Source organism: Hippichthys cyanospilos, chromosome 2, assembly GCF_059441005.1.
Source record: "Hippichthys cyanospilos isolate Australia breed blue-spotted pipefish chromosome 2, RoL_Hcya_1.0, whole genome shotgun sequence".
In the NCBI taxonomy this organism is placed as follows: Eukaryota; Metazoa; Chordata; class Actinopteri; order Syngnathiformes; family Syngnathidae; genus Hippichthys; species Hippichthys cyanospilos.
The window spans coordinates 34,533,698-34,556,289 of record NC_142370.1 but is presented as its reverse complement, the minus strand read 5'-3'; the positions used below and the strand labels follow the sequence as shown (position 1 = coordinate 34,556,289).

Sequence of the window (22,592 nt, the reverse complement as noted above, 5' to 3'; positions counted from 1 at the left end):
GGCAAGTCCGCTTCAATTAGGATTAAAAAAAATAAATAAATAAAACCGAGCTTGGAAGTAGCTTTTCTCCAAAATGGGAGGGGCAAAAAGCGTCATACGGTAAAAGCCGCAGCGTACGAAAACTTACCAAAGTTGAAATTTGAGGTCTTACATGACTGAAATGATAGCTTGCAATGCTAGCGTGTCGCGCTCACTGGCTAGCTGCCATATGCTAAACTTAAAAATTGTTATATATAAAGGGTTATATTGTTTTACAGTTTTTTTCCGCAATATAATGCGCATCTAAAAGGCTTTTCTCAAAAGCTGGCAGTGCGCCTTATATTCCGTTGAGCCTTATACAGCACATAAATCTTGATTTTTCCTATTTGGGAGACAAATAAACAAATAAATCGTCATGCTATATGGGTCAATTTCTTCAAAATTGGAGCATATATATGCTCCAAATGTATATGTCAAAAACATCTGACTTATCTGATTCCCTTTAGCGCAGCTCCATCTAGTGGATGGACAATGCAAGCACAGCCACTATTGCAACTGCTATTCTATGCGCCCTATAACCCAGTGTGCCTTATATTTAAAACATATTTTGAAAAAAACATTCATTGAAGGTGCGGAAAATAGTGTATTTTACAAAGCTAGCTTCTTGCGCTCACTGGCTAGCTGCTATATGCTCACATTAAAAATGTTAGAAAAGGGTTATATAGTTTTAAACGGAATAAATAGCAGACTGGTTTACTGTTTGTACATGTCCACTCATAATGTGTAAATGATAATTGGAGGGAACATTTGGGAAAATTTACATGTTTAATGCGTTACATATACAGCATATGCATGTTTCAGCATCCACAGATTCACATATTCGCTCATTTTTTCTTTCGATTTTAAAAATGTACGGATAAGATCTAACCCGTAAATTTGAGAATGGGTCTTCTCAGAATGTTCGAGTGAAAAACTGGTTTCCAAAACGATTCTTCACCAAAAGGGACACCTAAGGAGACGAAAAAAAATGCAGTCAGGCAAACTTTCTCAAAGCGGTCTTTAAAGGTCGTAATGAGGCATCGTGTGGTAAAAATGAGCAAAAATCTCACGGTATTAAAAAAGTCAAGAAGGTTAAAACAAATAAAAAACACCCAAAATAGTCAGTGATTGCCATCTCATTATTTCCAAAGGCGGCTTGTCGAGTCAACTCTGCAAGCACTAGTGATACCGTATTACATAAATGCACTGCACCTCCGCGTACTCATCTGAGGAAAAAACAATCCTCAATAAATGATATGATAAACAATCCTCAATAAATGTTGATATATTTTCAAATATATATCATCAATTAGGTCATGTTTCGCGAAAGGAGTATCTAAAACATGTGTGGTACTAATACTCAATTAATTACTTTAGTAATTGATCTGTTTTTTAAACTAAAGTAATCTATTACTACTGTACTTTAGGGCCTAAAGTGATTCTTAATTTAGTACTTATATACCTAAAAATCTTTGTTCAGTACTTTAATTCCCAATAATTGATTAGCTACAGCAACCTTTGCTAGCAAGATACTTGAAAAACATGGACAAGGACCTGGAAATGAATGTCAAGAGCACAGGTTTCAAACTCAAGGCCCGGGGGCCGGATCTGGCCCGCCACATCCTTTTATGTGGCCTGCGAAATGCTGATTTCACTTCCAAGTTTCTGTCTAAAATACCAAACTCGCAAATTGTCTTCAACTTTTAAAGGTTTTTGCGAAAAAAACAAAACCATCTTTTGTTCCCAAGCTTTCTTTTTAACAGTTTTAACTGACTTCTGGTTTCAAATCCAGCTAACTGTGAGACAAACTTGAAAATTTGTTTGACTTTACACTCATTCTGGTCCTCGGACAGAAACTTGAACTACAATGTGGCCCGCCATAAAAATGAGTTTGACACCCCTGGTATTAAAAAAAAACAAAAACAAAAAAAAAAAACGTAAAAACACGTCTTTGGCATTGAATAGGTTAAAAGTGTGAAATAAATACCTGAATCACTTTTAAGAGGAGGTTTTGATGCAGCACTTTTTTTCCAATAACTAAATTAAATTCTTTGCTTTATTGACTTATTGTTTTTAACTAAGCTTTGAAAATGTGGTGTTTGTTTACCCAAAATGAATTTCATTCTTATGGCGCCAATAAAAGACGGGAAGCGAGAAGAAAAAGGAACAGGAGCGCAGCGAGCGGTACTGACCATCCAATGTAACATTGGCACAGGTTCTCATGGGACGTGGCCTGCTTGATCAGCAGCTCCACTTGCGTGGGCACGTCCAGGGTCTCGTCATGAGAAAAGTCTCGACCTGGTATCCAAAAAAAAAAAAAAAAAAAAACCTGCATCAAAACTCCGCTTATGCGGCTCATCAATCTTCCTCAAATTGCGTCAAATAAAATAAAAACATCTATTTTTTAAGGTATTGTTCATAGAGGTACCCTTCATTTTTAGGGGAAAAGAAGTGCATCTTATGTTTATGGAATTCCAATAATTGGAGACAAAATGTAAACTTTTTACTGCTAAAAACGGCTAAATAAGCCAACCATCCCTTTAAGCAACTTATGCACAAGCTATGAATGAGTTCCAATTAATCATAGGCCAAATTTGTACTGTTTACTGCTCAAAATGGAGAAATAAGTGGAGCATTCCTTTAAGTAGGTTATGCACAAACTATGAATACATTCAACTTAATTATATGCAAAATCTTAACTTTTTACCTCTAAAAATGTCTGAAAAAGTAGACAATCCCTTTAAGCAAGCAATGCACAAGATATGAATGTGATCAAATGAATTATAGGCCAAATTTGTACTTTTTACTGCTAAAAATGGCTAAATAAACCAACCATCCCTTTAAGCAACTTATGCACAAACTGGGAATACATTCAACTTAATGATATGCAAAATCTTAACTTTTTACCTCTAAAAATGGCTGAAAAAGTAGACAATCCCTTTAAGCAAGTTATGCACAAGCCTTCAAATTCATGATAAGCAAAATTTCAACTTTTTACAGCTTAAAATGCGGATGATCAATTTAAGCAAGTTACGCATATACTGTGTTCACATGAATTATATGCAAATGATATCTTTTTACTGCTAAAAACGGCTAAATGACCGGACCATCCCTTTAAGCGTGTTGTGCACACGACATGAATGCGTTCAAATTAAAATTAGGCAAAAATGTTGGAACTTTTTACGACTAAAAGTGGATTCTTTTAAGCACAAGCTATGTGCGTGTTCAAATGAATTATAGCTATTTCTTTTTTCATTTTTACAACTAAAAATGGCTAAAAAAAGAGGGCGGTCCCGTTAAGCAAGTTGTGCCCAGCCTATGTTTGTGTTCAAACTAAATACAGGCATTTTTATTTTCCTTTTTCCTGCTTGAAAATGGCTAAATAAGTGGACTTCTCCTTTTTAATGCTACAACGTTAGCAGCAGCCATCGTAAACACGTACCAGACTCATTATTTTCTTTCCTAATCAAAGTCAGACGTATTTGACACATTTTTTTTTTTTTTTACCTAAGATGACATGAAAAGGAGTATCAAAAGATAGCAGCCATCTTAATATTGATGGATAATATTTCCATCACTACTAATAATGCCAAATCCAAGGGATGTATTTTCTGTTTCTCACCGACGACGCCGGCTTACCCGTCAGCTTATCTCGCACCCTGTTGATAATTTGAATGGCTTTCTTGTTGAGCGCTTCGGGTTGCACCAAGCCATCTCCAACTGAAAGGTACAAATTGAAAGTTCACTTTGCAAAAGCGCTGAAAGGAGGCGGCGAAACTCACTGAAGGAGTGAATGGACTCGGGCACGGTGGTCCCGGCTTTCTTGTGAGTGGCCTCGCCCATTTCGATTCCCTCCAGGGCTTCTGGGTAAGAGGACGGAACAAAGTCAAGCGCCGTCCGGGCGCAACGCGGGGCCGCGCCGATGACTCACCCACGGACTGACCCGCCGAGTACGAGTCCGTCCTGGTGCGTGAGCGCTTGTTGCCTTTCGTGTTTGCTGGCGGGGGCGGGGGCGGGGGGGCAAATCGGGTCAAGTTTGTTAGTGGTGACGACAGCAGCTTGGCTTTTTTTTTTGGGTGCTGTGAATTCTATTTCTGATTCGAGAAGCAGTAAACAAAAGTCATTTTGATGCGGCGGTGGAGCGTTCTTATGTAGGGCTGGGAGATCAGGCCGAAAATAAAAAAAAAAAATGGATTGTCTTCGATTGTTCTGGATTCGCTTTTAAAAATGGAAAAATAAGGGGACTGTCTCTTTAAATAGTACAATTAATGGATTAGCATGTACCTATCGTCTTGTAAAGCACACATCTAGCATTGCGCCGCTTTCAATTTTTGGGGGCTGCAAACGTATGGACGATAGTTCGGACACCTTTGATGTAAGCCGACCACCGATTAACACAATTATTATTATGACCATTTTTTCTATAAGCTGTAACTTTTTTCTCATGATTTGAGCCCTGTGGCTTATAGTCCAGTCTGGCTAATGTGCAGTTTGTTTTGCTGGCCACCAGGAGGCAGTCCACCATTAAAACAATGTGTGTATCTATCTGTCAATTTGTGGAATAACTGAGCTGAAATATGTGAATCAATTGCTGTATTCATAAAGGTTTTAAAAATACAATATAACATTGTATTTATTGTAAAGATAAAAAAACATGTATAAAATGAATAAGCTCTTGTGTAATTTGATCTCTACTGCATGTGATTGTGTATATATACACACAGACATACACAGTTCCTGTAAGGAGACGATTAAATATAAGTTTTAAATCATATAAGTTTTAAATAAAAATGAAAAAAAAACTACCATATGTCATCTTTCTGAGTGATTATCTAATGTTATGAGTCCAGTGCGGCTTATCGGTGACAAAAATGTTTGTTTTTTGCTCAATTATCGTTGGTGCGGCTTATATATCGGTGCGGCTTATAGTTCGGAAAAGACGACGTATAATTCATCAATTATTTCCCGATTTTTTGGGGGTGTAAACAGTGCCTACCCACGCGTTGCGTAAATGCGTTCAGTTCCTAGAAACGACCTTGAAAACGGAAGGCAAAGTGTAAAGTTCTGCTTTATATGCGCGGCGCGCTGGCAGTGCCCGGCGCTTTTCCAGTAAAGCGCCGACCTACTGTTCCCTACTGTTCCCTTGTCCAGCCGCGCAGCTCAGACATTATTTCAAAAAGCAATAATGTGTCATTTTAACGCGGGCCGAGTAAATTGTCACACGGGGCCAGACTGCGGCAGAAACGCGCGCACTCTTCTACTTCACGTTTCTCCCTACGCGCTGTTTGCGTCGCGGGTTTGTGTGAAGTTTGCGTGTTCTCCCCGTTACGGTGAGTATTACGGTAATCATTTGAATGAGGTGCGCTGCTGAGTAAAACTTGGAAAACGTGCAGGACAAAAAGGCTTTTAACCCTTGTACAGTAGGAGAAGAATTGAGAGAAGGCACCAGGGAGCTGAAATTTCACCCAGATGGTGACAACATGTCAAAGTGCAACATGGCACAATCACTTAATATTGCCAGAATGAGATGGAAGAAAATGAGCCAAACACTGCACAAGGGTTAAAAAGACAAAGATTACGCAAATTTGTTCCAAAGGTGGCCTTACTGTCCATGAGTCTCCAGTTGAGCAGCGGGTCGTAGACAAAGGCCTCCAGCACGGCCATGACGCTGTCTCTGTGCTCCCTCAGCACTTCCATCACCGTGTGGCACGTGATGCGGTAGTTACCGTCCAGGCCTGTCACCTTATATACAGTCGAGAAAATAAAATTGAACCAAAAACTTCCCAGGAGAAATCGGGTGGGATCGAGTGAAATTGTGACATAAACAGAAGAAGAAATTACCTCCATGGCATTGGTCAGCATCCTCGTCAATCTGAAGGGAATCTTTTCAGGAAATTTTTCCCGGGTCATGGCAACCTGAGCAACAACGTAATCCAGGTGGAATTTAGCACCAAATATTGGTATGTGGTTTGTGTATGTCATATGACCAAAAACGTTTGTCATCATTTTAGACGATTACGATTTTAACGGAAGAAATAAAGCATAGGTCTCAAAGTCCAGCCCTCGAGGGCCGGTATCCTTCAAGTTTTCAAGTCTTCAATTTCTGGCCCAGTCCTCGCGTCACACAAATAGTTTCCTCTTACCTCAAAACAATCCCCAAAGTCAATATGGAGAATCTTCCCACTTAATCGATCCAACATTAAGTTGGAAGGATGCCTGCGAAGAACGAGGAGAATCATCTTAGAAACAATGTCCCGTATCTGCGACGGAAACGTTCAAAAGTCAACCTGTCGCCCAGCCCCAGGATGTAGCCGACCATTGACATCACAGCCAAGGAGCGCGTATAATTCGTCCTCCTGTCAAACCACACCTACAGGAGAAACCATCAGTGAGTTACAAAGGTGACATTTTGGGAGTGAATGGACTTGTGAGAACGCTTAAATTCTATTCATAAAGTTTGACTGACTTATCTTGAAGGCTTTGTTGCCATTCCCTTTAGCGCAACTCCATCTAGTGGATGTATAACGCAACCCCGGCCACTACTGTAGCTTCCGTTCTATGCGCCTTATAATGCGGTGCGTGTTATATATGAGAACGGTTTCAAAATAGGCCATTCGTTGGAGGTGCACCTTATAGTGCTGAAAATACAGTCATTTCTGCACACTATAATAAGGTATACAAAATTGACTAAAAATTACAAGTGCAATTTGCCTAATAAAAATGAGGCACAACAGAGGTGTCAAAATGATTTTTATCACGGACCACATTGAAGTTATCGTTTCTGTCAGAGGGCCGTTATGATGTTGGAAGCAAACAAATGTTAGGCACGACGTTTACACATTTTGAAATCGGAGGCCGCTAAAAACTCTTCAAAAGGTGTATCAAACATTTGTTGTTTCCCCCAAATTTCATACAAGTTGAAGACGACTTGGACATTTGATGTTTTAGCCGGAAGCTTGAAGTGCTAATTAGCATTTCACGGGCCACATAAAATTATGACGTGGGCCAGAGCTGGCCCCCGCGCCATGAGTTTGACACCCGTGAGGTACAGCGCACTTGCATCCATAAGACTTTCCTTGTCCTGCCACAGTTCCACTTGTATTCTGTTTTCTTCTTCGAAGTTCTGCCACATGCCCTTGACATTTTACACTTGAACCGAGGAAGCGCGAGGACGGCCGGCGGAAAGATCGCGGACGCTCGTTCATCCTTGCCAGCGCCGCGTAGAAAGAGAGAAATGGAGCGGCTCACCTCGGAACTGGGGCTCTTTAGCCACAAGAGCTTGGCCAGGTCGTCTCCGGCCGTGTTGTTGACGGCGTGCTCAAACACCTCCACTTTCTCCATCAGCGTCAGGTGGTCGTAGTCGGGCGCCATCTGGAGGAAAAACAGACAGTTGCGGAACTTTTTAGACCTTTGGCCTTGACCTTCGATTATATTTCATTATTCTGAAACGCGCATTAAACTAGGCGCTTCCTATAAAAAATAAAAGACGCAAGGGTTACGTTATTTAAAAACAAAGTAATTACGTACCATAAATTTAAAACAATGTTACCCCAAGGCTTTCTTTTAAAGGTGATGAGGCAAATTAGAATTTTTTTTCACACTTCGAGCGTTGTGTTCAAATCTTTTTAGTAGTTTCTTAGATAGCATTGTGGGCCATGTCAAAATGGAATTTTAGTATGTGTCAGGGGCTGCTAAAGTGAGGAAAGTAGAGCGCAAATGGCCCGCAGGCCATAGATTGGACACCCTGCATTAAAAGGGAAGGAGCATCATCATTGCAAAAACGGCCCAAACATATCAAAATAAAGTCTTGTAAAACCCAATTTTTAATTTTTTAAAAACCCTGTGGAAAGTATTCAAATACTAATTTAAAATACTGTTTAAAATAAACTTCTGTAGTCCATTTATTTTGCCATTTTTACAGGAATATTTCCTCTCTAATTATTTTAATCAAGATTATGATTAATACCTTGAAAACGCAACTTTTCTTCTTACTGTCAACTGAAAATGTGTGTTTGAGGCTCAGATAACGACCAATCACAGCTCACCTGTTGGTCATGTGACATTCGTTAGCTCAACTGCGATTGGTTGGGACTTACCCGAGCCTTTAGCGCATTAAGACATTTTCAGTCGACAGCAAGTGAAAAAAGTGTTTTTAAAAGTAAACTGTTGTGAAATAGCTTTCCATTCATTTTATGAATGAACTGATAAAAATTCTGTGGTCGGTTGCAGTTATGGATTTGCTTGATACGCCGTGCTTAATTGAGCGCGTCTGATTCCTGCATGTTTCATTGGAACGGCGCCATTAAGGAGCAGAAAATGCATTTTGGTTTCACACAGATTGGTGTTCGTCAGAGAACAAACTCATGTAAATAGCGTCCCGTGCTTTGACCACTCTTTGGAATTGTTACACGTAACGGTTGATGTCCTATTTGAAATCCGCCATTCCCAAGCGCAGATGGCAGGAAGAACAAAAGCCGTGTGTTTGTTTGGTTGAACATAAATCTGCATTCTAATCAATCTCAGTAATTTGTCATGCAAATACGGTTGCGGCTCAGCGCTGCAAGTCATAGGGGCAATTACGAAAAACAGAAGACCAGACTCCCTAACGGCAACTTGTATTAGCTGAGATTGTTACGACGTTATTTTCAGTAAAAGAAGCGAGCAGAACGAACTAACGTCCGAGTCCATCCTTGTTTACGCGCAAAAGTACACTGACTTATTCGTTTATTAATTGTGGTCTTTTGGCGTATACGCACATAAACTTGGCGGAACAGGGGCGGTGCGCAACTTGGGGTATTCGAGGCAAAATTGACTCAATCTGCGAGTAAAAGGGAAAACAACTGCTTTGAGCGCATTCAAGGTTACACTGGCGCGGCGTTCAATGGCCGCTCTCAATGTGGGAAATCTGAAACACGCAGCAAATATATAACTTACGGATAGGATCACAAGAAAATATGAAGAATTGATATAGATCAGATTCATTCTAATTTGCTATCGTTTTTACACTGCTGCCACTGTCGGTGCGTCCTCTACATGGTAACATAGAACACACCCGAATTTGACCCTAAAATTAAGGGTGTGTCCGATACACCGGCGCGTGCTATATTTGGGGAGTTACAGTATTTGTATTTCACAAGCATCGACGTAACCTTTTTGTTGATAATTGTGACCACCTGCTTTTGAAACAAAGAAGCTTTCACATGTACAGCATTTGAGGATTCTCTGTGAACCAAGAACGGGACGACCTCGTTCAACACAAGAGCTTCTTTGTTTTAGGTCTGGTCCCTTCATGAAGTAGTCACCTCCTTCTCTGAATAAGAATCATCCCTTAGGCCACCAGACCGCTCTTTTAGATTGGTGCCGATTGGAACCCTGGAATATCGACATGCCCCAAAAGACTACTTGTTTTCCAGACCACTTTACTGATCTGGCCTTAATACGGAAAATTCCTCAAGATCCAATAGGAACTTTTTATCGCTAAAAATTGCTAAATAAGCAAACTAACCTTTTAAATGCCACGATTAACTCAATACATCCCAAAGACGTATTTAGACATCAGTACAATGCCAGATATTCATTTTAGATGTATTTATTTAGCTAGCTAGCTTGTTAATTAGTCAGTTATCCATATATAGGGTAAAGGAGGGTCATAAAATAGCCGATATTGAATGAATGAAGTACTTGGTACCTCGTCTAATATGTTGTGCACCGGCATCTAGTGCGACACGTTGTGCTGGAACCTTGCGGTCCCTTGTGAAGGTTTCTTATTTTCCTCAGGTGAGCTTTTGAGTTTATCCTTCCCCTTGTGGGAGCTTTGTTCAGGGTATGCACGATGTTGTGTATTTAAGATGTTCTGTATGACTTCTTTTTCTCCCTTTGAGACTGAGGTGATTCAGGGTTATACAAATAAACTTGACTGGAGATGTCTCGTAAAGCACCCGTCCAGCTTTGACACTTTTGCAACATCTCTTCGCTCATTTGACGAATTAATCAAATTCATTTGATTTCTAGCTCTTAGGTAGATCTTGATCAAACAGAATCCAGGCAGTTTTTACGTACCCTGAGCATGATGCGATGCTCGATGTTCAGCAGTATCTTTTTCTTTTCTCTGTAGTCCCGAATGAGGGCATGCAGGGTGTCACAGTGAGGAACCCAGCCAATCAGGCCCGAGTTTGTGGACAAAGGGATCACCGCGTAGCGCTGGATGCTATGGAGGAAAACAGTCATTCATCGTATCGGGGATGGGTTGTCAAAGTAGTTGCGTACGCGTGGACGGCAGACGGTGTACCTGAGGTTCTTGCGCAAGGATGCGGGGTCGTTTGCTAGCAGTGTGTTGACCAGACCGAATAGCTGCATGACTCTCTCGTCCTGTCTGAGGTCCTCGTGGCCCTTCAGCAAGAACATGAACTCGTGGCCGTTGCTGCCTGCGGGGGGAGCCACAAAACACAACGGAGACACCGTCAAAAATCAATTATTAACATTTTTTGATCAAACACCACTCTAACACTCTTCAAACACATTTTATTTTTTCAGTCTAGTGCACCTCACAGTGGACAATTGTGGAAACGCGCTGTAGTTTGACAATAAGACAAGTGACACGGTATCACCAGCGCTCGCAGAGTTGACTCAACAGCTCATCTATGAACATAATTCGATGGTAAACGCTGTTTATTTATTTATTTTTTTGCCTTGGCGTGGATAGAGGATAAGGAGGCGGTCTTTGTCTTGAAAATAGCTTAGCAGTCACGGGGCCCTGTGACCAGCTAAGAACAATTTAGAAACATAAATATGTTAACGTATTTATTTCATTCGTCATTTACTTGCACTAAACACACCAAATAGTCAGTATTTTGTTTAAAAATAAATGTTAAATATTAAAAATCAAAATTGTAAGTCGTAATTTGAATACAGCGATACTGTGACACTAATATTTTTGCTTATGATTATCACACCTAATCTAATGAGAAGGTAATATACTGTATGCCCTCGGCTAGTCCCGACAATTTTGTCCATATAGAGACTATTATTAGAGTTCAATGAAAGAGCAGACAGATTATTTTAAGAGTCGCGGCCGTTTGAAACAGTCGGAACAGGATTACCGCGGTCTCACCAAGAGTGCAGTAATATGCACTTGACCTTTCATGCTCGGTGAAATGATGTGACATTCGATTTGTATAGATCTTGTTTGTTCCTCAAGACCATCAAAGCAACGCAATGCGGTTCCCGTCGCCAGGGAGGTCTGACAGTAAATCCGCGAGCCCCGCAGTGGGTGACAGGTCTTAATCTGATGTCTTGCTCCAGAGGTCAGTTGATTTATTGCCTTTCATCTTTTACAGCCCATGTTGTGTATCACTGGTGGCGAAACATGAGAACAAGGTACCGCACTGCCCACTGGAAAGTGGGAGGTAAAGCGGACCATTTGTGATTAATGGCGGCAAGATTTGGCTCTGAGACAAGGTGACTTTACGGCGGCTCGGCATTTTTAAAGGCCCCTCTGTGGGATATTTCATATGCGGCAGAGCAAATGGGATAGTCTCGCTGTTATTTATTCATGCCTTCAAATTATTGTCAAAGATTGGTGTGAGGGAGGATTCCTGGTTTATGCGTGAATGGAAATTTTTCATCAATGCGAACACGGAGCATCTTCTGTCCGGGGTTGGGCATTGAATCGAATTATTTCGATGATTTCGTCGCGTTAAGAACGGAGCGTTTGAAGGTTAGCTAAATGGTGGAGATTTTGCAAAAGTAGCTACCAACGACTCATTTGTATTGTTTAAAGGCGTCTACTTAGCCTTTTTGATAGTAAAAAGTTCAGATTTGTCTGTGATTAACGTGACAACAAAAAGTGTTTATTTCAAAACACAAATTTTCCCACTTTTTGTCAACTAAAAATGACATCACATCAGCTAAAAGATTCGGTGAGCGTCATATGACCAACAGACGAGCCATGAAGCCTCATGAAACACTTCTTATACTCTTTAGCTCCTCTAGGTGGCACTCTTGCTTTAAAGATGCTGTGAAAATGGAATACATTTCTATTGCACTAGCCTGGTGATGGCATTTCCATGTTACGCTAGCATTTTTTTGCACACGCTATAAATGTTACATTTACCATAAAACTGATTTTAAATCGGTATTTATCATTTTTGACTGAATATTTCCCACAGTTACTTTTAATCAATCAAACCTTCCAATAAATGTTTGTTGGGTAGCTGGGTGGCGGATCCCTGAGAATTTTTACAAAATTACTCATAGTAATTCAATGAAGAATTGAATGTACTCTTTGTACTGTATATGTGTGGGTCTGCCACGGTTTTAAATCGGCGTTTCTTTAAAAGTTCAAGAATGACAAACCTGTTTTCCTAACTCGGAGATGAGACTAAAGCACCTAGCAATAATCCTTACCCATAATGGTGAGTTTACGCGGGCGCTGCTTGGAGGTGATGACCTGCAGGGAGGGCGCGATGGACTGGATGCGAATGATGGGCTGGTTGGGGTCATAGGTGCCCGGGACAGCCAGTTCCAAGTCGCGGCACATCAGCAATTTCGGAGAAACGTACTGCAGCTCCAGAGAGGTTAGCTGCAACACAATTTGGATGGGAATACTTCATGAGATGGGCTGATGATGCGGTGTGGGGGCGGGGCTGCACTGGCTGGCGTATCTGCTAAACAGTATAGAGGTTGTGGGTTCAAATTCAGGTTGTGGACCCTTCTGTGTGCAGTTTGCATGTTATTCTAATACATACATTAGATTTCTATGGGGACTCCGGTTTCTTCCCATACTGCAAAAATATGTGTGGTTCATTGAGGACTATAATTGAGTCTCCTCGGTCCTCCAGGTCGCATCTTGACCTCCGCAGTTCCTCAACTGCTATTGTCTAATTATTCCTTGGACCGAGGAAACTGAATACATATTAATAACTTTTTGTAGCTCTCACTGAGCATCAATAGGGGTTTTTTTTCCTGTTACCCAGCTTCTCAGAGGAACACAAGACTGCTGAAGGCCCGCATAAGGTTTGTGGGGTCGTTGTATTTAAGAAAGCGTGAAATTGGCAACACTTGGCACAACTCCCTAATGACAATTGTTGAGGCATAAGTAAGGACTGATAAGTTGGGAAAGGTTTCAGCTTGTTAAAATATTCAGGCTCAATTTGACCCGGGGTCATGTGTGACTATCTAAAAGTTTCAGAAACTTTCTGTTTGGTGTATAATCCTGCTAACTAGCACATCTTGTGATTGTTTTTTTTTTCCCCCTCTCACAATCCACAGTGATATTCTTCATTCATTTTGCCCCAGGTTTTGCCTATTTATCAATACGATTGTAAAAATGACAAAAAAAGCATACAAATGCCATTTTAAATAGATACAGTACATTTGTTATACAAAGCCATGCAAAAGGCGTGAAAAAAAAATACAAAAAAACCTACAACTACTTTGAAATAGGGCTCCTACAATGAATCTAATTTTAATCACGGTCACGGTAATGGCTGCCACGATTAATTAAGCTGACCATCTGCGATATTAACATGTAAAAATCCACCTACCGTAGATGTCAATTCAAGCACTTTGTCATTCTACCACCATTTTTTCTCACCCTAATATATGGTTTCTCACCTGATTCCTAATATATACAGTACAGTGAAAGCTCTAACCCATTTTGAAACATTGGAGTAAATTCGATTTGAAATGACTGAAAATGACATTTTGACTTGGTTCTAAGTAGGCTTCGTTTTTTTCATTGGTTTGCACTCAGCAAGTAAGTTAGCTGTGTTGCCCTTTGTGCCAAATTTTTGCCACGTCTTGGGTGAATTTATTTTAATCGTTGACTTTATTTCTTTCTTTGAGTTTATTGTTATTTGTGTAGCATCAAACCTTGAAGCCTTGTTTCGATACAACTTGTTTCAAAAAAGGGCAATAAATCGACATGTTGGACCAATCACGATGAATGATCTCGATTGATTGATTTCAATCTTGAGCAAAATAATCATGATTACCATTTTGGCCATAATGGTACAGCCCGACATTTGTTTGAAGTCATAACATAAAAGGAGGGTCAACTGATTCCTTGCCAACGGCGGCTGTAGACATCACAGGCCCGTTTTGACTTTTACTGAGCTTGCCACAGTGCCGGCCGGACGCTGATGTAAGGTCTGCATCAACTCGTTAGCGGCTCGGAGGCATCCTTATTTCTGCCAAAACCCACCGGGCGTATACTCGCAGCATGTTCTGCATGGAATATTTCGTAATGTCACGGCATGGGGCACAGCGTGAATGCAAGTGAAGTTCCCCTGTCGAAACGCTTCTCAACGCTCGGAATTTGAGGCGCGACGTTTGTCGGCACCTTTCGCCGAAACGGAAGTGTGAGGCGCGCCGTTTTCACCCCCCGTCGCTAGTCGTGACTCATGTTCTATTCAAATACAGGGCCAGCTTTTCAGGAAACTGCAGAGTTCGGAACGACGCTTCCTGAGCTGGCTCCTGTCGGTGGAATGCTCATAACTTTATTAGTCACAATTACAGCTGTGCTTACCTGTGGCAATTGTTTGGAGATACGTCGAAACACATGATAGTAAAGGTCCCAGGCTTGGGTCAAGTCCTTCACATTTCCAGAGCGCATGTATTTCCTGCACCAATCCTGAGCTTCCATCAGGTCTCTGCCATAAGCCTTTAAGGTCAAGAAAAATATGCCCTTGAACGTTCCTTCAGCAATGCCCTCGCATTAGAATGCTTTCATTTGAACACAGATTTTAGGCAAAAAAAAAATTCTGATCAATCGTCTGATTATATGATAATAAATAAAATAGCATTTGTTTCCTCGAAATATATTTCAAACGGTGTCAGTTATATGCGATTTTTCACAAAACTAGGTTCGGCTAGGTACCTATTAACCGCCAATAGCAGGGTTCAACAGCAAATATATAATTCCAAAATAAATATATTGGTAAAAAAACAACTTCTCAGTTTACAGAATGCATGTGTGGGGCAATGAATTAAGTTGTAGGGACAATAATAGTTGTCATATATGTCTATGGTACTAGTAGGTGAATGCATATCATATTTAATACATGTATGCTTAATTTATCTTGCGCTGGGCATTTTTTTTTTTAAACAGAACAGTGTCTTTAGGTTGTGTGTCAAGTAGTAAGTTCCAAGTCAAATTTTTTTGCATGTAAAAAAGAGGATTTGCTTCGCTTTCCATAACATGTCTGCAGAATGAGCTAATAAACAAATTGGATGATATATATTGCTAGATATGAGGTCATGATATTGTTAGAAGTGTAATAAATAAAAACAGCAGTGTACTTGGTTACAATGGTTAGAGTACATAAAGGTAAAAAATAACCGGCAAAAAATGCGCCGCTTTGACTGATTAATGCCGGACGATGTGTGAACGGCCACGATCGGCCGATTTCATCAGCCGTCCGCTTAATCGGTCAGGTCCGAGTCGCGAGGTGAGAACTGGGCGTGTTTTGCGGCGGAACGAAGAAGGGGACGGATAGAATCTGCCGGACGCAAACCTGATTAAAGGAGGTCTCTTTCAGGGTTTGCGGCCCCCTCTCCATCATGGCGTGTAGAGGCTCCAGCACAGCAAACATGCCCTTGACGTTACGCTCCCCAAAGTAGAGACGCGAAGCCTCCTCCAGACCCTCGTGCCACATTTCGTGCCACAGGATGGCGACTCGGATGAGCTCCTCACTAACCTGGATGAAGGACGGGAGCCAAAGTTCATTTTGGACCACGGGCCAAAAGCTTTGAGCCCTGTGGCTTGCAGTTGTTTTTACTAGCCAGCAGGGGGCAGTGTGAGTACTTGTTCAAGGTGAACTTAAAAGATATAATCAATGGCTGTGATCAAATAGTTTTAAAAATGTAGTATTACAAATATAAGCAAAGCATTAAAAATATGTATAAGCTGAATAAAATCGTGTATAAAAGTTCATGTCACGTGATACATCATTGTAAATATGAATTATATGCATTTTTTTATATGGTCAATAAAATAATCAAATAAAAGGAGACATAAGAAGTGACTAACGAAGTACTGATTTTGAATTTGAACGGCTATTTTTGCTCTGCAGTTTTCTGTTGGTGTTACGTTGAAAATATGTTGGTGCTGTTAAAAATAGGATTGCTTTAAAGGGACAGCGTGTAAGATTGACTGTTTTTCACTAAAAAGAATACATTAAATGATAGTAAATGTCAAAAACTAGCAAATGAATACGTTCTTGATGACCACCGGTATGTTTTAAATACAATCATATGTCTAGTTATCATTAAATTATATTACATGGGGGGTGGCACTTCTGCGGAGGCGGCCATGTTTGTTACAGGTCCGGACAATGGTAAATGCAGCACTTGCAGCACCGTAATGAAAAACCGTCTAAATCTTACACAGTCACTTTAAAGGGATAGTGTGTAAGACTTAGGCCTAAATCTTAGGCCTAATATCATTTCATGATAACTAGACCTATGAATATTTTTAAAACATACTCTCGGTCTTTAAGACCGCATTCGTTTGCAAGTTTTTGAAATTTACAATCATTGAACTTATTCCTTTCTAATGAAAATCTTACACACTGACCCTTTAAGCGGGCAATGAAAAAAGGATGAGGTCACAAGTTCTGAATAATATGCACAATAGTTTGATGAACAATCGTGTCCATACCATGATGGCTTGCTGAACCAGAGTGTTGCAGTGTTCGCACATGTTTTTCAGGATTTTGTTTGCGGCGTTGTGTCGAGCTGTGGTGGTGGATTTTGAGGCCACGGTTAGCGGGTAGATCAACGCCTGGAGATGAGATGTTCATAGTTAATCAATGCCGATAGCTCTCGAGATCGTTTAAAGAAAAAAATAAGGGAGGGGGGGGGGGGGCTTTCGGCAGCGGAAGTGCAAACTTACTTGCGGATGATAGCGACCGATATCCGTTAGCAACTGGTGAATGAGGCGACCCACCAGAGGACGGGGGGTGTCGATACGAGCAATCAGCTGCGGGATCACCTAAAACGCAGACCAGCGCTAGAGTAGGCCATTTCCGCCATGCTTTTCCTCATTTTCATCACTCCGGCAGTCCGCATCAAACGACGGTGCCGTTTTTTGCGGCGGGAGAATACGCGTGCAGGTTTTACCTGCAACCAGGTATCAATTTGGATGGTTTTGATGCCATCCACCAGGGCCTCGTTGACTTCGGGCCAGTGGCCGTAGTCGAACCACAAAGTCAGAACCCTAAAAAGTCCAAAAAGAAACAGATGGTGAGAATAACCGGGACAGAAAAAGCAGAGCGCACAATCCCAGCTCTGACCACTAGAGGTCCTCTTAAAGCCACCTATCACATCTTGTGCTGAATTTTCCTCACCTGAGCGTGTCTTGCAGGTTGTTTCCTCTGGACAAAGAAATGGAGCGGAAGAAGCCTTGGACAGCAGGAACCGTGTACAGAAGCAGAGTCTTTGAGGGACAAAAAAGAAACATTGAGGAACATAATGTACCTGCGATTAATAATGAGCACGACTACACTCTTTATCTTTCTTTCGTTGATAAAAGAAATATTAAAAATTCTGCTAATAAATCATGAAGTTGATGAATCATTCCTTGCTTGAAGCAATGGAGTCGACTGCAGTATTTGGCAGCAACCTGAAAGACGCTGTTGATTTATTCGCCTTAACTTATAGGACATCAGCCAAGCTAAGAAGGGCCACAGTTCATCTTCAAGAGGTATGATTTGAAAAAATAGGTCAGAGTTCAGAGGTCACGGGTTCACTTCCGGCTTAGGTCATCCTATGTGGAGTTTGCATGTACTCCCCATGCCCGTTTGGCTTTTCTCTGATTTCCCCCCAGATACACAAAACATACATGGTAGGTTTATTTTTCTTTGTGTGCATTGCGATGGGATGGCAAGCAGCTCCCAGGGTCCCACCCTGTGAGGACCCTTGTGAGGATAAGAGGTTAAGATTGATGGATACAATTGTTGAATTTCCTTCAAATCTAAAACAATTGAAAGCTTGAGTTATAATCACTATAATCACAATGACTACATTATCACTTGTGCACTATTTTGACCATTTTTGGGTCATTTCCTCTTACATTATTCTGGCAGTATTTTTGCCAAGGTATGGCACACTCCTGGAGGTGTGATAACTAAGTGCTTGTGGATATGTTGTCAAAATCTGGGTGAAATTTCAGCTCCCTCGCGTCTCTTTTCAATGCTTTTCTTTTGATGTGAAATGCCTTTGATGTAAAGATCAAAGGACTGTACAAAATACCACACAAGGGTTATTATAAAAACGGTATCCGACTGAGGGGAGAAAGCTGGCGGGTGTCTGCAAAGGTATGCCTCTTTTGATCGGGTCAGGGTTCATTTCAAGGTCGGCAGAGGTCATCAAAATGTCCCCAGAAGTCTCCAGGTTTTTTTCTTGTTGCAAAGACATTTTCAAAGTGTTCAAAATGTTCTTGCGACAGCTCGAACATTTGGCCAACTCCAGCAACAATTTTGATGACCTCTGGTGACCTCGAAGAACCACGAGGAGATTAAGTGTTTACGTGTGAATGCTGCTTAAGTGATTGTTTAAATGAAAAAAAAAAAAATCTTCAGAATACATTTCCTTTGATGTGGTCTCTACTTGTCTAAACTATCTAATATTCTAAGTAATATTATCCTTGTGCAATATTAATATGGCAGCAAAATACACCATCTGAGGGCGGCGTCCATTTTGCTACTTGGTGACATCACGGTTGCTCAGAGTTCAGGTAGCCTGACCTTAAGTGACCTTAAATCCACTAAATGGAATGATAAGAGGTCCGTCGTGTTGCACTCTTACCTCATTAACCTTCTTTTGCCCCGGCGAGGGCGCGGGACTGTGATCGTTACTGTCTACCTCGCTGTCGCTGTTGCTGGCCTCGCTGTTGGCGCTGGCGCCGCTGGCGTGCCGCAGCTTCTTCTTCTCATCCCGAGCCTGGCTTTGGTGTTTGTAGTGCAGCACCGCCTCGAAATTCATCACTGCCCAGGCATGCCAGGCCTGACAAAAGACAGCGACGCCGAAGATGCCGTAAGGTGCAGGAAAGGAAGCTGGCAAACAATTGGAAATGACTGATGACGCCGTTTTTCCAGGTTAGGGTGGGATGAAAAGTCTTCCGGTCCAAACACGTGCCAATGTGTGTGATGTTTTGCTGGGTTACGCAGGCACCTATTAAAAGGTTAAAAGCTTAAGGCAGTTGGCGTGGACAGATGGTAGGAAGCTGGGTAGCTGCGTAAAATTCAAACATTCCTTGAGCCTGAAGCGCTGGGGTTTGAACCCAAAAAGATAAAAAAAAAAAACTGTTATCATGCCCATGCGCCGCAATTTGGTGAAATCGTTGATGTACCGGAGGATGTCCTCGAAATAAAACCCTCCACTGATCTCCATCAATGGGCCATGCACCAATTGAATCCAAACAACGTTGTTAGAAGATGTTTGTGTTGAAAGGGATTGAAAACGGAGACACTCGTGAGGACAATCTCCTACCGACACAGCTGGATTTTTTTTTTTTTTTACCGTGGCCAGAGAAGTGAAGGCCTTGTCTACAGGGAACTATTTAAATTCAAGACTATTTGAACACAAATTTTCTAACCCCCAACTTTGTCTGTTGGAAAAATGAGCTGCTACACAAATACGGGGCCAAATGAAAAAAAAAAAAGACTGATCAAATGTTTATTAAAAAAGTGAGAGAGCACACATAGTCTTGTGCACCAAATTGAACCCACTGAAAACCTAACAAATATATTGCTATATGATTGGGCAATATTTTCTTATGGCTGTCAGTCTTTTTTAATTTTCAACAAGCACAAAAGACAAACTTAATGATAACCAGACCTACGATTATATATTAAACATACCGTTAATCGTTAAAAATACATTTATTTGCAAGTTTTTGAAATTTAGAATCCTTGAATTTATTCCTTTTAACTGAAAAACGGTCTAAATCTTATACGTTGTCCCTTTAATATCACTGACGTCTTTGGTGTAAACCAGAACAGAACGACGACGAAAATCTTGGGTTTATACTGGCTACACGCAAAGACGGATCTGGAGAATTTGTCAAATCGCAATTTTGATGGGAAAAAAAAAAAAAGAAAAATCCTGGGCAGTATAGCAGATACCATACTTCCCCTTTGCAAGAACTCCGGCAAGACTACGCCTAAAATAAAAAATTTACCGAGGAAGAGAGAGGGCGGGGCTGACCTTGTACCAGTTGCGGTCATGCTCGGTGGAATGGCTGTAATACTGCAGGACCTTGGGGATGGTACTCTCATTGATGCCCTGCAGACTAAGCTGCCACTCTCCCAGCTTCAGGAAGCATCTGTGCAGAAAAAAAGAAAGAAAAAAAGGCATAAATCCGAGTATTTTAACAAGGAACATGTTCAATTTCTACATCCACTGTATTACACGACCGCATGGGCAGTAAAATGGTCCCACTGAGGAATGTAATCATGAATAGGATGTCGGAGCTTCTGAAACCTTTCATGAGCGACATTCAGAGTACTAAGGACAGTTGATCAAAAAAAAAAAAAAAAAAAAGGGCCTAATTATGTTTTGACTTTGGGAGAAGAAAGGGGTATTTTTCAGATCTATCGCTAATAAAAACTTGAAGTATACGCTGAAAGCTTCTGGGAGTCCGTCCAGGGGGTCTCCTTAATTATCCAAACAAGTTTTTCTATGGTTTCAGGGCGCTCCGCAGTATTCCACTTCATCCATCAAGCCGGGGACGCTAAGACGCTCAGGAGCAAACCTCTGGTTGTCTGGCACAAGCGGAATAAAACGCTCACACGTTGAAGCAAATGAGCAATTGGTACACATGGTGTTGTCATCTCTTCCGTCAAAGGTCCAGCTGTCGAAGGTCCATTTGCAGAAGACCTAAACTAAATTGTTTTTTTTTGTTTTTTTTAAATGGAGATTATGTAATTTCTCCTGAGCGCTTTTCCATGCGAGTATGCAGTCCGGCTTCACGTGTCAATGCCAAATGGTTTCCTAAAACTGCGGCAAATGTCTAACAGGTTGACTTTTGGGAAAATACTAGCGGTCGTGTGGACATTAGGGGATGTCAGAACTATGTGTAACTTGGATAGGAGTTACGGCGCCCGGTCAAAATAAGGCCGCGGGTGGATGTCCCCGTGATTGGTTGGACCGGGAGTCGAGCCTAGCCGTCCAGGTGGGTCCCACGCCGCGCATTCCATGATTTTTCGCTTTGTTGAGCCACACGCAAGAAGGCTAGACGGCTAGCGTGCTATCTTGAGCGATAACATATCAAACGCTTCAAAGTAGTATATGGAAACATGTTAGCCACAGGAACAAAAATACATTGACATTAAAGCCGGCAACGGAGGAAACGGACAATGTGATTGGCTGCTACAGCAGAGGAGGACTCATGTATGATACACAACGAGAGCTGCACAGTGCAATTGCCTGTTAGGCAAACAACGCTGGGGGAGCGACTTACCGGTTTTGACAGATTTGGCTGGTTTTAAATCACAGTGACTTTCAAAACTGCGACATATTGCATTTTATTATTATTTTGATTATATTTCTAATCCCCAGGCAAGCTGTGTCCCTCTCAGGAGGGTGAAACCAAAGCATGAAAATCATTTTTTTTCCCACTTATGAATCTTTGTGTGTAATCAGGGGGTATGGTGAATGAAACCTCATCCAAATTTGGATAATAGCCACAAAAATAGAGACTGTGAGATACTGTAAGTTGTCTTGAGCTAGTGAAAGGAGAAGTCAAGCCTAACATTTTGTTTAACCTTTTTTTATGAGTTGGGTCACGTGACTGAGCCGTTACCTGAGCGCCGAGCAACTGTGATGTCATTTTCAGTTGACATTAAATGGCAAGATGGCTGCCCCTGAGATGGATCAAAATGTGTGGATTTTGCTGTTTAATCAAAATTCCAATCAGAAAAGTCTGTCGGTCTACGCCGGTGAGGTCGCATTCGATACATTTTTAAATTCAGTTTTTGACTTGAATTTCTCCTTAACTCATTCACCGCTATTGACAGTACTATCTGTTCCCATTCGTTACTTAGAATTACAAGTATGTATTTAATGTGTTGTGTGTATGAAAATACTGCCATCCAGCGGTCACAGTTATAACGACAACGGTCAATTGGCTTAATATTGGATAAGCGCTAGTCAAGGGTGTCAGCTACCCTCCATAAAAAAAAAGTTGACGAGAATTTATTACCTTTTTTTATTACTATTTTAAAAGACAAGAATTCTCGTCCGTGGCACTGAAAGAGTTAAAGAGTTGTCTTTGTGCTTCATTCTAACAACTTTTAAAATTGCAAACTTATGAAATACCCCTTTCAAAGGTGACAATAAATGTCTCAAACATGTCTCAAACACGTCCTATCGATCAAACAACCCCCAAAAGAATCATACAATTGAAAATTTGATTGAGCAACAACTATTACTTCTGTCGTCACTGGGGATGAGTTTTTAGTGATCAAAGGGTTATGGCAGCACGGGTTTGGCTTTTTCTTTGATTTTGAATTTTACAAAGAGGGGTCCAGAGTCACCGTACACGTGGTAACTTGTTAAGGTAGCTTTTAGCT

The 22,592-nt window shown here is 41.2% G+C and overlaps 1 protein-coding gene across 1 annotated transcript in view; it reads right to left on the bottom strand.

Annotated features, from left to right (window-relative positions):
* Positions 1-785: 785 nt before the first annotated feature.
* The window catches only part of mtor (mechanistic target of rapamycin kinase), an 83,361-nt gene continuing 61,554 nt past the window's right edge, over positions 786-22,592 (bottom strand). The window contains exons 38-58 of the mRNA XM_088405649.1: positions 20,227-20,344; positions 18,826-19,023; positions 17,367-17,455; positions 17,140-17,236; positions 16,913-17,011; positions 16,679-16,801; positions 15,534-15,716; positions 14,546-14,680; positions 12,424-12,598; positions 10,307-10,442; positions 10,078-10,225; positions 7,267-7,389; positions 6,306-6,388; positions 6,162-6,234; positions 5,860-5,934; positions 5,625-5,760; positions 3,950-4,015; positions 3,801-3,881; positions 3,658-3,738; positions 2,211-2,316; positions 786-988 (exon numbers count right to left, since the gene is read on the bottom strand). Coding sequence (XP_088261775.1) covers positions 973-988; positions 2,211-2,316; positions 3,658-3,738; positions 3,801-3,881; positions 3,950-4,015; positions 5,625-5,760; positions 5,860-5,934; positions 6,162-6,234; positions 6,306-6,388; positions 7,267-7,389; positions 10,078-10,225; positions 10,307-10,442; positions 12,424-12,598; positions 14,546-14,680; positions 15,534-15,716; positions 16,679-16,801; positions 16,913-17,011; positions 17,140-17,236; positions 17,367-17,455; positions 18,826-19,023; positions 20,227-20,344 — 2,341 coding nt within the window. The 3' untranslated portion in view covers positions 786-972. The remainder of the gene's footprint in view (positions 989-2,210; positions 2,317-3,657; positions 3,739-3,800; positions 3,882-3,949; positions 4,016-5,624; positions 5,761-5,859; positions 5,935-6,161; positions 6,235-6,305; positions 6,389-7,266; positions 7,390-10,077; positions 10,226-10,306; positions 10,443-12,423; positions 12,599-14,545; positions 14,681-15,533; positions 15,717-16,678; positions 16,802-16,912; positions 17,012-17,139; positions 17,237-17,366; positions 17,456-18,825; positions 19,024-20,226; positions 20,345-22,592) is intronic.